Source organism: Rattus norvegicus, chromosome 2 (assembly GCF_021556685.1).
Source record: "Rattus norvegicus strain SHRSP/BbbUtx chromosome 2, alternate assembly SHRSP_T2T, whole genome shotgun sequence".
NCBI lineage: Eukaryota > Metazoa > Chordata > Mammalia > Rodentia > Muridae > Rattus > Rattus norvegicus.
In genome coordinates this window covers 221,153,683-221,168,205 of record NC_141535.1, presented here as the reverse complement: position 1 = coordinate 221,168,205, position 14,523 = coordinate 221,153,683, and the positions used below count along the sequence as shown (strand labels likewise).

The following is a 14,523-nucleotide window of genomic DNA, read 5'->3' as shown; positions in this document are numbered from 1 at the left end:
CATCTACACTGACTCAGAAGCAGCCAGCAGGATCACGGTGTAAATGGTGGGCCTATGGCTTCACAGCCGCATTAGGGTGTGGTTAATCATCTAAGGCAAACCAGCCCTCGTCTGTATGAACAAGTCACCAAGCCTCTGAAGTGCTCGGGCACCGGCTTGGGTCACTTTGTGCGAGGGCACGTGGTTAATTTGCCGTCTGGTCCAACAGGTGAAGTGATTCACTCAACCCTGAGGAGACCCCAAGCTTCATTCCTGGAAAATGGCTGGCCTACTAGGTAGTGTCAGGATTAGCTTTCTTTGAGTCTTTGAAAAAGATTGAAAGAACTGCCTTTAGGAGTTCCCATTAGGAAAATCCAAAATTGGAATAAATTCATCAGAAGAGAGATCACTTACCTGAGGACCAGACTGACCCTAAAATTGAAAGGAAGAAAAACGAGTCTAAAATTGATGTCAATGATGGATATTTTCAATTTAAATTAAATGAAAATGAATTCAATATATCGAAATCTAAAGCTACTAAACATCTTTAAAAAGTATTTCTAAAAATAATATGCATAACTTTTATTGGCTCTTCTGTATTTCTATCCTGTGAATTGAATGTATTGGGCTCATGGCTAATGCACTCTTGAGTGACTCAGCTCCCACACTGAACTGGGGAAAGGGGAGTCACAGATAACATTGTCCCTCGTACTACAGTAACGAGTGAGTCTTCCAGCCCAGCTAATCGCAACCCTGCATGCTCTAACATGGCAGTGCTACCGTTACAGAAAGGAGTCCTTGGCTTTCTCATTGTTCCAACGTTTTGAGGGTTGTTTGATTGGTTTGTTTTTAAATAACATCTTTTTACCTTGCATAATTAAACATTTTAAAATAAGGTGTGTAAGGGATCTTTGGGGGATTAGAATGCACCCCATTCCTCCAGCAGTCAGTAGACAATGTGACCTCTGGTCAATCTAATTCATTGCGAATGTCACTTCTTTTTTTTTTTAAAGTAGACAGAAATCTCCAAGCCATGCAAGTGCGAATGCTTCCAAAGAAAATCAACTGTGAACAAAAGCATTGATGACACACCACATTCATAAAATCTCCAAATGAGTTTTCAGTCAAATGATACTAAAAGGATGGTTTCCACTAAGTTACAGAATCTTCCAGAATAACTAAATAGACTCCTGGGGTGAGATAGCAGACTAGAAACTGTCTCCCTGTAAAACAGTAAAGAAGAAAGAAAATGAACTCTTATCCCAGAGAGAGGAAGACCATCAGAAGTCACAGAGTGGGCCAGAGCAGCTAACTGAAAAGAGACTCACGGGTGATCTGAGTTAGAGCACAGAGCACACACCCCACGGCTCTCAGGCATCCCTGAAAAGGCATTCATGCTGGCAGTCTAACCCACAGTTCTCAGGATGCCGAATGCATCTGGAGGACCTGCTGAAACTGTAGCTTCAGGTGTGGGTGGGCTATGTTCGAAAAGCTTGTGTCCTGGTGCCTTTTTGAGAAGGCGTCCTCTATCAACGACAGCTTCGTGGGAGCCTGAGAAGTCAAGGACTTGGTAATTAACCTGCTAAAGCCTCTAGGTAAATTGGGTGGGGAGTGACCATAACGGATTAGGAGAGGGCTAGACACGAACATCCTGAGGGGCTCAGAGAGCAGGAGGCTCAGTGGTGAAGGATTCTGGGTTTGGTGGTTTGGCCTTTTGTGATGGCTTTGCCTTCTTTGTTAATGAGCTAACTATCTATGATATAGCCCAAGACTCCAGGGACACCCCTTGCAACCTTGTCCTGCCTGCAGGGCTTTTACTACTGAGCAGAATTGGAAAGACGTAGCATGAGAGCAACCGCAATAGCTCGGTGCTCTACCTGCTTCTGCTCACACACAGCACACTTGGGAAGCACCCTTGACTTAAGACCATAGTCACACAGATGGACACACTGTGCAGTCTCATGTGAGTGACAACTGCAAGGCTAGGAATGTGAAGAAGTACTCCTGGTCTGCAGAGACAGGAAGCCTCAGTGTCGAGAGGCTCAGACCACTTCAGGGGCAGCTCCAAGTTGAGCACGATCAAAAATGAGCCTCCGCCTTCAACCGACCATCCTTCCACTTGGACTGCAGAAAGTGGCTGCTCAGGCTGGGATATGTTGATTTTATACATTGTTTTGTTTTGATTTGTTTTTTTATTCTATTTTTAGGGGCAAAGTGTAGGTTTAAATTTTTATGTTAAAGTAAATCTGCTCACACAGTGTTTTATTGTGAACTTTTTCTTTCACTCTTTTGTTCTTGAAGAAACAATTTTATTTCATTTGTATATAAACTCAATAGGGGAATCACAAATCTTAATTCCATTTTAGTTAATTTTTAACAGTATTCCTCTTATTTTAATAAACACAATATATTTAAGATGCAATAGTAAGTATATGTTTAAAATTAAGTTGGATTCATAAGACCAAGTCTCATAATAAATACTAGACATACAAGTATTTAAAAAAAATATCAAGTATGGTGCTGGAGAGACAGCTCAGGTGTTAAGAGCAAGGAATACTCTCACAGAAGACTCAAGTCCCATTTCCAGCAGCTCACAATTGCCTGTAACTCCAGCTACAAAGGATCTGATACCCTCCGTGTCCAGCCTCCATGAATAGACAATACACTCATGTGTACAAACCCCAATATAAACACGTATCGGTGTTGCCCAGATGTGAACGCTGGATGGAACAATAATGACAGAGTTGGCCTACAGTACAGCACTGCCATGAATAGTATGGAAATAGCCAACACTCTCTTAGAGAATTTAAGTCTCAATCTGCATGATGAGACCCATATGTGGTCCCAGTGTTGGACTAAGAACCTGTGGCCAGATAGGTCATAGGCCACAGGGGACAATCTATTACTAATATTGTGGTAAATGGACATATTCTCAAATTGACTTTCAGTGACGTATTACTATACCGATAGATTAATGCATCTCTCAAGCCTCATCATAGAAGAGCCTTCTATTTGAAGTGGATAGTATTACAGAGACTCACAACTGGTCAAGGTGAAGAGAATAAGAAACTGAAGAATGTGAAACTCTAAATGGAACTTCTAGATTGCACCTTTGTTTCTCAAGGTTCAGCGATCTTCCATTTTCTTTTCTTTCAGTCCTTTTTCTTTTCTCTCAGTCATTTCTACTTTCCTAAGTAAACTTGAATAAATTTAAAGTATATTTATATCAGCAAAGAAATTGAGACGCTGATAAAGCAAACAGTAACTACTAAAGCAGATAGGTAGATAAGAAGGTAGATAGGTAGATAGATAGATAGATAGATAGATAGATAGATAGATAGATAGATAAAGTAGTGAACTCAATGAATTAAATAAACCTCAGGCAAAACATCACCAATAGACTAGACCAAGCATGACAAAGTATATCAGGGATTTCTGGCATAAAGTAGAGTGAATACAACATTCATAGTTTCATGAAGAAAAGTAAATAAGCATGACCACACCCTCCCCCAACTCTGGGATATGATTAAACCTAAGCAAATGGGAAAGAGTAAGCTTTATGAGAAGTACAGATGACCGAAGGAAAATTAGGAAGAAATCAAGTCCAACACAATAAAGTAGCAAGTTCTGATTGTAAGAAGGTTGAAAGCAAAGAATAAAACATCAATCAAATCAACTAGGGAGTCATCAAACAAACGACCAAATCACAGGAGTCATCAACCTTCTCTCTATAATGACTCCAAATATAAGTGTCCTCTTAGCTCTCCAGTCGAATGGCATAGATTATGAAACAACAACCAACCATCTGTTGTCCCCAAGAAAGAGACCTATGTGGTGGAGGCATAAGACAAAGACTTAAAGGCTGGTAGTCAGTGTACCAGGCAAACAAAAGATGTGAAGATACCATATTCAAATATCTGATACAGTAGGCTTCAAGTAAATATTAGCCATATGATAAAGATGAAAATTTATAGTAGTAAAAGACCAATTCATCAAGAAATATGAAAACAGTAAATGTATATACACTAAGTGTTGGGGCTCCTGTTCTTTTCTCCTTCTTTCATAAGGCAAATAGTGAAGGACATAAACAGTGGGGTTGATTGGCAGGAGAGAACACAATCAAGGTACAGTGATACATAGGAAACTAAGAAACATCACCTTTAATAATTTTAAAGCAGTGAAACAAACAAGCAATATGCAGTCTCGTTCTATCAGCCATGTCATATGGCAGAGGTACCTTGCTCCAGATTCTGTGTGGCCTCCCCTGGCTCCATTCTTGCAGTTTCTACAAAACTCTTTCAAAAACTTACCGGGGATAAACCAGGTAATCTTTCAAGAGCTTTGTTTGAAATATGGTGGGGTAAGCTTTACTTAGCCCTGTGAGACAGAAGAACTAAATCTGTTTCCAGTAGATGTTATTCCACTCTCACTCTCGTAGGAGGAAGAAAGAGAAGAACAGCCCGTCTTCTATTGATTCTTCCTGAGGACTAGGAACTCTGGGGTATACGGTATACTACTCATAGCTTTAAATGTCCTTGAATTGCCAAGTAGAGGAACTGAAGCTCAGAGAAGAAAGCTAGACATCACAAAGTCTATAGGATGAAAAGCCAGAATTTACTCCCAGCTAAAGCATTTCCTCCAGCCCTTTTGCCTCTGCCTCTGGAACAGGTCTTAAGACTTTTAATGTTTATTTTATGTGAATGACTGTTTGCCTGAATGTATGTATGGGTACTATGTGGGTACACTGTGCCTAAGAAGACCCGGAGGAAGAGTCAGATCCCCGGGAACTGGCCACAGATGGTTGTGATCTACCGTAAATTATATTGAGGATCTACCCTGGACTCCCTGGAATAACAATTGCTCTCATCTGCTGAACCATCTCCCCTGCCCCTTGCTCTGGAAATCTAGGCTCACAGATATCTGCAAGTCTCTAGCACTGACTCTGGTCGATTTTCTCTGTGTGAAGTGACTCAACTTACCCGACTGCTCTTGGGGATCTACAGTGGATACTCTCCTCAGAGACCTGAGTGATAAGTGCTTTGTCTGGGACTAACCACCAGTAAGGCTCTTCAGAGTCTCCTTATTGCTTCTTCTGGGTTCCCTGAGAGACAGGAGTGTTTTTTTCCTCAGTGGTGGATAGTTTTCTAGTGCATCCCTCGTACTGAAGATTCCTAACAACTAACCATAAAAGCCAAATTTTTAATTCGGTTTTCTAAAATATACTCCAAATGCATACTTCTAAATTATGACTAACATTCACAAAACCCGACATGTTGATTTTTCTAAAATGAAATTACTGAAAAGACCCTTTCTGCCCATGCAAATCATCAAAATGTTTCTACAAATCAAAGTTTGGATCAAGAAAAACCAAGAGCCATGCCAAGCGAAACAGTTAAATCACAGAACTCTCGAAGTCAGGGCCCTGAGTGTAGAACTAGAGAATGCCCAGGCACTGAGCTGCCTGATTTATGGTCTGGCAGCAGGAAGGGCAATGCTCAGGCCTCCGGCCCCAGCAGGAGGGGAGGAAGGGAGCCTGCAGGGGGAGCAGACTCTAAAAAGCTAATCAGAACAGTGTGGTGGGAAGCAATCAGCCAGTAGCCGAGGCTTGATGGACAGTGTTCCAAGGAAGCTTAGCATTCTGGGAGAGAAAGTAAGCCACGATGAGCTTGATAAATGAGCTGGCCCATCACAGGAGTCTGCATTGTTACTCGAGGCAATTAGAAAGCGATATTGGCCGTTCTTTGTTTGGCCACTGTCACAACTATGGTTGGCAGAGAGTGCTAACGCTCTTCTCAAATCGACAACTCATTTGAATTTCTGGCTGAAGTAAATTAGTTTCACTACATGACACTTTTTTTTTTTTTTAAACTGGGTAGGAATTCTGCCATTCCTTTTAGATGGGACAAAAGCTGTTTTCCCATTTCACACATGCACAGATAGGGATATGAAAGTTGTTTTCAAACGACTGGTATTTAAAACAAGTTGGTATTATTTTGGATATGGACTAGCGCATCAAACTCACATACACCTTTGGTCAATGCAAAACAAAAGCAACGTACAAGAGCTATGGGGAGATCAGTATTGCTAGCTGCAAGCCTCCAATGCACACACACTTCTTTCTCAGGTGACTATGCATCATGTGTAGTAGACGCTCAGATAAAGGTGCAGAGTGGTAGATCTCTCCATCTGATCCAGTGGAATCTGGCCGAGGAGTCTGTACCTTTCCAGAGTTGCCAGTCTACAAGCAGAAATCTCATCCACGCACAGAGACTGATCACATTTCAGTCTCCACTGTATCAAGACCTCACCTGAAGGTGCTTTCAAAATGGCTGCTGATAAGTATGAGTTGGAAACATTCATGCTGGCCCGAGGCATTGGGAGTGACACTTTAAAATAAGCTTTTAAAGGACTACCGTTATACTTTTAAGTGTTGTATTTTCGAGTGTAACTTTAAGTCTCACATTCCAGAAACGGCCCTTTGGGTTTCTCTTCATTGCAGAATAAATGCATCTGCCCCTCAATGGGATGTTACCTAGGTAGTAAGGATGGTACTCAGATAAACACAAATTTCAGAGGTTTCAAGGTAAGCAAGAGTCCCTATGGGAAAATACCCAAAAGGAATAGGAGTTCTGACCTAAACAACAACAAAAAAATCTCCCTACTGAAGACCACATCCGCTTAATAAGAGAATGGTCTTTCAAACTATTTCGTAAACTGTGTTCTAAAATACAGTCTGGTGACTTCAGTTAGTCAAATGGTCAATATGAACAACTGGCCCAATTCAAATTTATAGTAAACTGTAGATAACATTTGAAACTACTAATATGCAAATAATACATCAGAGAGAAGCAACTGAAAAGATACCATCATAGAATATATGTATTAAAAGTATGTTTGCAAAGGCTGTATAATCCTTCAGTATCTGAACTGATTTTGCGTAATAAAAGTGCTTAGTCACTTAGCTGAAATAAACATTAGTCGTCATTTAGAGCATCTATTTGCTGCCACACAGGGTCACCCTTAGGTAGATATTACCTTTGCTACAAATACATAATATTACCTACGGAGAGTATCAGAGTCTCTCAATTTAGTTTTTGTTGTTGTTGTTGTTGTTTTTTTAGTGGTTTCTACACTAGGAAGGAAAATTATAGGAAAATACTCTCTCAAGCCTATAGTGCTGCTCTTTTAAGTTCAAGAGAGAAAGGAGCCAGGAAGGCTAACTGTGAGCCTGTCTCTGGGGCGTTTTCTCCATTTGTGATTAATGAGGAGACTCAGTCCACCGTAGGTGGTGCCATCCCCCAGCAAATGGTCCTGGGTTGTATAAGAACGTAGGCTGAGCAAGCCTAGGAAGCAGTGCTTCCCCATGGCCTCTGCTTCAGTTTCTGCCTGCACTCCCTTTGATGATAGACTGACACTTGAAGTGTAAGAAAAAATAAACCATTTTCAGAAAGGAGGGAGGGAGGGAGGGAGGGAGGGAGGGAGGGAGGAAGAGTAATGGGTTCTATCTGGCTTGTTGTAAAGATCATAAAAACAGATTCAACTCTTAAAAACAAACTTCTCATGTAACGTTTGCCTTTTATAGACAAACAGCAACTGTATTTAGAAAACTAGTCATACCTAAACAGATGGACCAGCCATCGCCATAATAAAAACACATTTTCTACCTTTTATGAATAAATGTTTTTATATGTGGAATAGACACATACATTTTTGCCACCAAAATTTCCACATAAGGGAGCATTAGAGGATCTTTATCCATTCATTTATCCCACTTAAATGTATTGCCTCGTTGTCCACTGACGTTTATTCAGATTTAGGGCTTATAAATGTCCATATATTCCAGTATACTTATGTGGCTGTATTCCCAATTATTTCCTTATGATACAACATGAAAATGCAGTGTCACTATAATTTTAAATCAGATATATTGGGGTTGGGGATTTAGCTCAGTGGTAGAGCGCTTGCCTAGGAAGCGCAAGGCCCTGGGTTCGGTCCCCAGCTCCAAAAAAAAAAAGAACCAAAAAAAAAATCAGATATATTTACATTATAGCACACCGAGTACAGGTTATGTATTTTCCAGGATAATATGCATTTACTCAGATATTATAATAACCTTCTTTATCTTTTTAAAAATTTTTCCTTTTTTTCTTGGATATTTTATGTATTTACATTTCAAATGTTATCTTTTTAAAGGGAAGAGAAGAAGAGAAGAAAGGAGGAGAGAAAAGGTAAAAGGTGAGAAAGGAAGGAAGGAAGGGAGAGCAGAGATAGTGAACATCTATCAAGTAAGGACCTTGAGCATAGATCACATGCAATTGCCTGGAATTTTCTGTACTTCTCAAAAATCTACTTCTGGATTATAAAAAATATATTACCACTTGATATCACTTCACTGTGGGAACTTTTAAATGGGACCTTAATTAAGTTGCTATCTCCCCTCCCCCCATATCTATTTACAGAAAAGGTCCAAGTCAGTAATTTTGAATTTCTAGCTTTCTCCCAATTCAGGGTGTTTCAACCACTTAAAAAAAAAAAAGAAAAACTGCACAATTATTAAAATACAGTCTGCAAAACTCAGAGAGTAAGGATTATAAGTTTGCCTTTGTATCTGCGCCATTGCCATGACTTTTAGGAGTGGATGGTAGCGTGAGGGGCAGGAGAGGTTTACAGTCAGCACCAGTGATGCCTCCCTCCATCACTCGGCAGGTCAAGGGTCAGTGCAGGGAGAACCTTGGGAACCTCCACTGTGTTCACGGTACTGGGATGTAACTTAGCTCTGTGGCTTTATCCTTACCTGAGCCTTTCTCCTGCTGGTACAGAATCAGAACTGCTAACTTACATGGAAATAGATGACCAGCATAACAGTTAGTGGCTTGGTACGACACAACAAACATGAGGAACACAGGAGAGAGAACTTCCCTAGCTTCTATAGCTTCAAAAAGGCATTCCTTTTTAATAGAGCTCGAAAGCAGTTCCTACTGCCTCACCAATTTCCATTACATTGTACGTATTGAATGGATCTCTTTCTGCTAAGTTTAAGAACTTTTAACGTGTGCCATTTTGATTGCTCCAGGTAAGTACTTAAAAGTCCATTTATACTCATCTCACACTGATTCAACTTACATGCATTCTCAACTCCAGTTCCAGGGACACTGCTAAAAGTGGACGTGGTAATACTCTTTACTGTCCTGAAAGTTTTTCACCAGTAAATGTATGCTAGCAGATTCCTAACACCCAGGGAAAGAGGGGAAGAGGGAGGGGGAGGGGGAGGGGGACAGAGAGAGAAAAAGAGAGAGAGAGAGAGAGAGAGAGAGAGAGCTGATTGACTCATAGTATATGAGTTCCCAAATGACTATTCCAGTAAAAGTCAGGGCCCTGAAAATGGAAATCTACTTCAAAACTGAGAAGAGGTTCATCAAGTGTAAATATTCACTCAATGTCCTTCATGTTTGGGGCTGTGTCAATGTCTACCACTTCCACACTACCAAAAGTTATTAAGAGCTTTATAAATAGTAACTCTTTGTATTAGAGTCATACAGAGAATGAGTTACAAAGACGTTAGGCAATGTCCAGCAGTAAGTGACATAACTCCTAAAAACAAAACAAAACAAAACAAAAAAACTGGGCTGTGAATATGGGTGACCGGAACTCCTTCATTCTCATCTGTATCCTGGCAACAGCTGAAGCCAGGGGCTTAGGCAGAGACAGAGGAGCCTGAGCAGTCAGCAACCTTTCAAAGTGGATATAGGCTACTGTGGCTTCAATCACTATCTTTTTGTTTTTAATCTTTTCAGTGTTGTATACACAACATACTCTGAAGTCCCCCATGGATTCCCTAGGAAATCCTCCACCTCAGGTTAAGAATCCCTCAGTAGGGGAATAAATCTGCCTTAAGGCAGGTTTATGTGTATTCCAGAAACCTCTCTTAATCTTCCAGGAGCATCCCTTAATCCACCCACCAAGGTCAGCTACCTTGGGCAAGGGCATCTAGCTGCCAATCAAGAACAGCCCGTTATCAGCTCAAAGATGCCCACACTGTTGACTGTCAAATACAATCTGTTTGATTTTCCACCATTTTGTTCTTCTCTCTGTTCCCCTGTGCCCCGCCCAACAAGAGAGAGCCTAGGCAGTTTAATCCCCAACAAACCTTTCTTTCTATCCATGGAGTTGTCCAATTGAATGGTTTCACTGTACTCTTGCTTACATTTTTTTCTTATAGATATGACAAATGCCTAAAACCAAAAATCCTTAGAGAGAAGTGTGTGTCACAATTTGAGGGCACAGACCCCCCCCACAGCAGGTAAGGCTCACAGGCAGGAGCAAGAGACACTTTGTCCACAGCCAGGAAGCAGGGGGTGATGGATGTGACTACCCTGCAAACTTTCCCAATTTCTTTGGTCTGGGACCCCAGCCTACAGCTCGGTGCTGCCCATATTCCAGGTGTGCTTTCCCGCCTCAATTAACTTATTCTAGAATCTCCCTTAGCTCCTCCACAGGCATGCCTGTAAGTTTCTCTCTTTGGTGATTCTAGGTCCTGTCAGGATGACCAGCATTTTAACCATCAGTGGCCAAACAGTTATGTGAGAAAATGAAGGCAGAAGTAAGTTCTGGAGATCTCAAGTGAGTGTCCCCTCGAATGTCACCTGTGGCTGACTGTAACCTGGGACAATGTGTTTTAAAGATTATGAGCTTGGGAAAAGCATGCTGGGATGAATCAGCACGTGTGCAGAAGGCGGAGCAGAAAGCATGAAGTACCAACCGTGTGCCGATGGCAGTAGAGAGTTTTAGTAACTGCGTATAAGGGAAGGGAAAAAGTAGAGAACCAAAAAGAATATAGATCTGGAGGAAATGGTGTCCTTGTCTCTGCAGTCTGGTGCAAGGTGCTGAAGGAGAACTGGAGGGATGTTGGTAGACGGGGAAAGCAAAAGTGGGCCACCTGTGGTGGCTTCTCGTTCCTGGAGGACACTGGGAGGAGGAATGGCAGGAAGCCATGGAGGTGGGTATATACACTGGACCAGTAAGGGAAAGGGGAGGAACCCAGGTCCTCTATGAAATACCCAACCAGCCTCGCTTTAGCCGGCCCCCATCCCCCACCATCGTGTGGGACTAAGGCTGCTACTCAACCTTTCTCTGAAGCCGTGTATCCCAGGGAATGAGCTTAGCAATCCCCTAAAGTTTGCCCAGGACACCTACAACAGTTCTTGAAAATTTTTACAAATAGACATTTGGGGGAGGGGGAGAAATGGCTTAGGGACCAAAATTAGTATGTATGAGAACACAAGAGGACAAAACACTGCAGAATAAAGATCACGGAAGGAGACACGGACATCTCCAAGTGGGCAGGGGCACCAAACAGAGTCACAAACTCAGAGACACAGAACAGAAATCCCTCGTGCGCCAGACCTCAGAGCTCTGGGGGTTGGTTGTCTGTTGGGAGTGGGAAGAATGAGGCTGGCCCTTTATCTGCCCATTCTCTTAGTAACTGCTAAACACCTACAGTGTGCCAGGCGTTCTGCACATTGTAGAGACAGCGGACGCACAGCAAATCCAGTTGAGTCCCTGCTATCACTCTTAGGAGGGAGGAAGGCTTTAAGAGAATGTTTATAAATAATATGGCAGATGGTTGATAAAAACCAAGCAAAAAATACTGTAGGAGGAAAAGCAGGCCTAGGAACAAGTAAGTGGGAGAGGGCTAATTAATAAGGTGTTCGTGGGAGGGCTCTGTCAGAGAAAAGGCAAAGGGAACAGCAAGGGGAGATGCCCATGAGTGGAGGAAGATACTTTTAGAGGGTCAAGGAAGCAATTTATCGGCTCTCTGAACTGCAGTAAGTGGAGGGAAAGGCTGAGCACAGAAGCAAAGTGGGGAGGAAACAAGGACACATGAGTCATGGTAAGAATATGGCTTTTAGTCACGACACAAAACACCACAAGGCAGAGGTTCTGAGTTCAGTTTGCAAAGTGTGGTGGACATTGTGAGGAAAGAGCTGCAAAGACAATGGTGTATACACACAGAGAGAAGTCAGGAGGCCTCTGGAGCATTCTAAGAGACAGATAAGACAAGCTGTGCCAGGAGAGAGAGAGAGAGAGAGAGAGAGAGAGAGAGAGAGAGAGAGAGAGAGAGAGAGAGAGAGAGAGAGAGTGTTTGTGTGAATATGTGTGCGTTGTGTGTGTCTGTGTGTGAATATGTGTGTGTTTTGTGTGTGTGAATGTGTGTGTGTGTCTGTGTGTATGAATGTGTGTGTGAATGTGTATGTGTGTGTTTTGTGTATGTGAATGTGTGTGTGTCTGTGTGTATGAATGTGTGTGTGAATGTGTATATGTGTGAATGTGTGTTTTGTGTGTGTGAATGTGTGTGTGTCTGTGTGTGTGTCTGTGTGTGTGTCTCTGTGTGTGTGTGCGTGCGTGAGTGTGTGTCTGTGTGTGTGTGTGTGCGTGTGTGTGTGTGTGTGTGAGTGTGTGTGTGTGTGTGCGTGCGTGTGTTTGTGTGGGGGAGAAGGTAAAAAAGTAGTAGTCACGTTCTGATATAAGGTTTGTGAGTTGCTGCAAAGATCTGCAGGTTGAAAGATAAAGAAGTGGACATGTCCTTTTCTGGCTGAGGAGACTCTTACAAGGTAAGGGCTGAGGCGGTGACCCAGTGGAGTGTACAGAACTAGAGTGGGCAAGGCTCTAGGTTCCACCCTACACACTGCACCAAACCCAAAACCATAAAACAAAACACATAAACAAAACCTCCCAAAACTCTGTTTAACTTAAGTAACATAACATTTTCACAAAGTCATCACTATAAACAAACAAACCTGTCTGCTTAAGTCACTCAGAATTTCCATATTACCTTACATGTTGCCGCTTAAATATTGTTTATGATGAGTTATGAGGGAATTTGCATAAACACATACTCCTGTCTTCCCTATAGCATGGTCAAATAGACTTGCAACCAGGAGAAAGCCTCTCCTTTGTGCAGGAGGTATAGAAAGGCAGTGTTCACAGAATGAGTGTCATTGAGGACCGCTCATGCTGTACCAGTCTCCCTTTATGCCATCACAGATGCAGACACCACGTTGTTTTGTCCACCATGTTTCCAGGTTCTTCGCTCTGTCACCTCCCTTACCTCCCTCTCCTCCCTCACTACAGGTTCTGAGATGGCCGCCCTTGGTACCCCTCTAGTGACAGCATCCATCAAAGATGAAGGACTTATATTGCTTTCACGAAGCCTCCCCTGTGGTCCTGCAGCACAGAACTTGACATCACCAGGATGGCTCAGACTGTCACTTCACTCTTGTTGACTGCGTTCAGCCCTAGGCCACAAGCATTGCCTACTTGTGGCTCCTCAGAAATTGTACACTCTTGGAACTGCAAACTCTTTTCCAGGTCTTTGCTGTTGCTTTTCTGGACACAAGCAGCTTTTGTGTAGCTATTTCCAGGAAACTTGAGCATCCCTCGTTGAGATGACAAAACTTACATGACTCAGAAAGGTTTACAGGGCACCTCCCCAAGGCTATACAGATAGTAAACAATTGCTTGAGGGAGGAGAATCCCTTTGGTAGAAAGAACTACCTGGAAATGGCATGTACCAGCTATGACCTCTACCACGAGTACCATGGATGCAGGGTTTTACCCAAAGGTCGGCCACTTTCCAAAGCCCACATTTTGACCTTAGACTCCACAGTTCTTGGACAGTGGAAGGGTTTGTCATCATAAATGCGTGTATTTTTTTTTTTTTGGTTCTTTTTTTTTCGGAGCTGGGGACCGAACCCAGGGCCTTGCGCTTCCTAGGTAAGCGCTCTACCACTGAGCTAAATCCCCAACCCCAAATGCGTGTATTTTAAAAGTCCACCCTTACATGATCTTTATTAAATGCCTATTAAATTCCAGGCAAGAATTATGATAGAGAAACCAGGAGAAACAAAGCTTGGACACACTTCATCTGGGAGATTAGTATCAGAGACAATGCAGGGGGCTACACTGCTTCGGATTTCTATATATTCAAAGCCATTGGTGCACCTTGTAGAGAGAGGGTCAGGTAGTGAACAGTAATTAAAATTCTCTCTTCTCAATAAAAAGGCTTTATTTTGTTGGTACTGAAAATTGAGCTACCTTAATCTCTTTCTGAAGAAAACACAATGTGCAATTAGTGATGCTGATTAAACCAGATACTGTAATATCACCGCAAGAGCAGCCGCAACGCGTTTCTTTTCTTCTGTAGTAACCTCCATGGAGACAGGGAAAGTGGTTTAGCATTTTCATAGCCATTGGATAATCGCCTCCATTGATGAGACACCACAGGTTCTTACAGAAAGGAGGCTAAGTAACTGCGAAGGGATAAAAGACAGTGTTTGGTGAGCTGAGGCCACAGCATGCTCTGAGGCTGCCCCGGAGAGAATTAAGCGCAGGTTTCCAGGCCTGAATGGCATCGCGACCCGCCTAGGCATGGCTGACTGGACAGCCCTAAACTTGTACAAATGAAAGGAGCCAGGTTGAAATAGACATTTGTATTAATAGTTGGCGTGCACCAACTAAATTAGGAGACCCCACCAGGTCTTTCTT

General features: G+C 42.4%; 1 protein-coding gene across 4 annotated transcripts in view; it reads right to left on the bottom strand.

Moving 5' to 3' along the window:
* The window catches only part of Col25a1 (collagen type XXV alpha 1 chain), a 392,736-nt gene that overhangs the window by 168,277 nt on the left and 209,936 nt on the right, over positions 1 to 14,523 (bottom strand). For 2 of the 4 annotated variants that reach the window (NM_001447416.1, XM_087634152.1), the window contains 1 exon segment: positions 394 to 411. The exons of the other annotated variants lie outside the window; for them this stretch is intronic. In NM_001447416.1, coding sequence (NP_001434345.1) covers positions 394 to 411 — 18 coding nt within the window. 4 annotated transcript variants of the gene reach the window in all.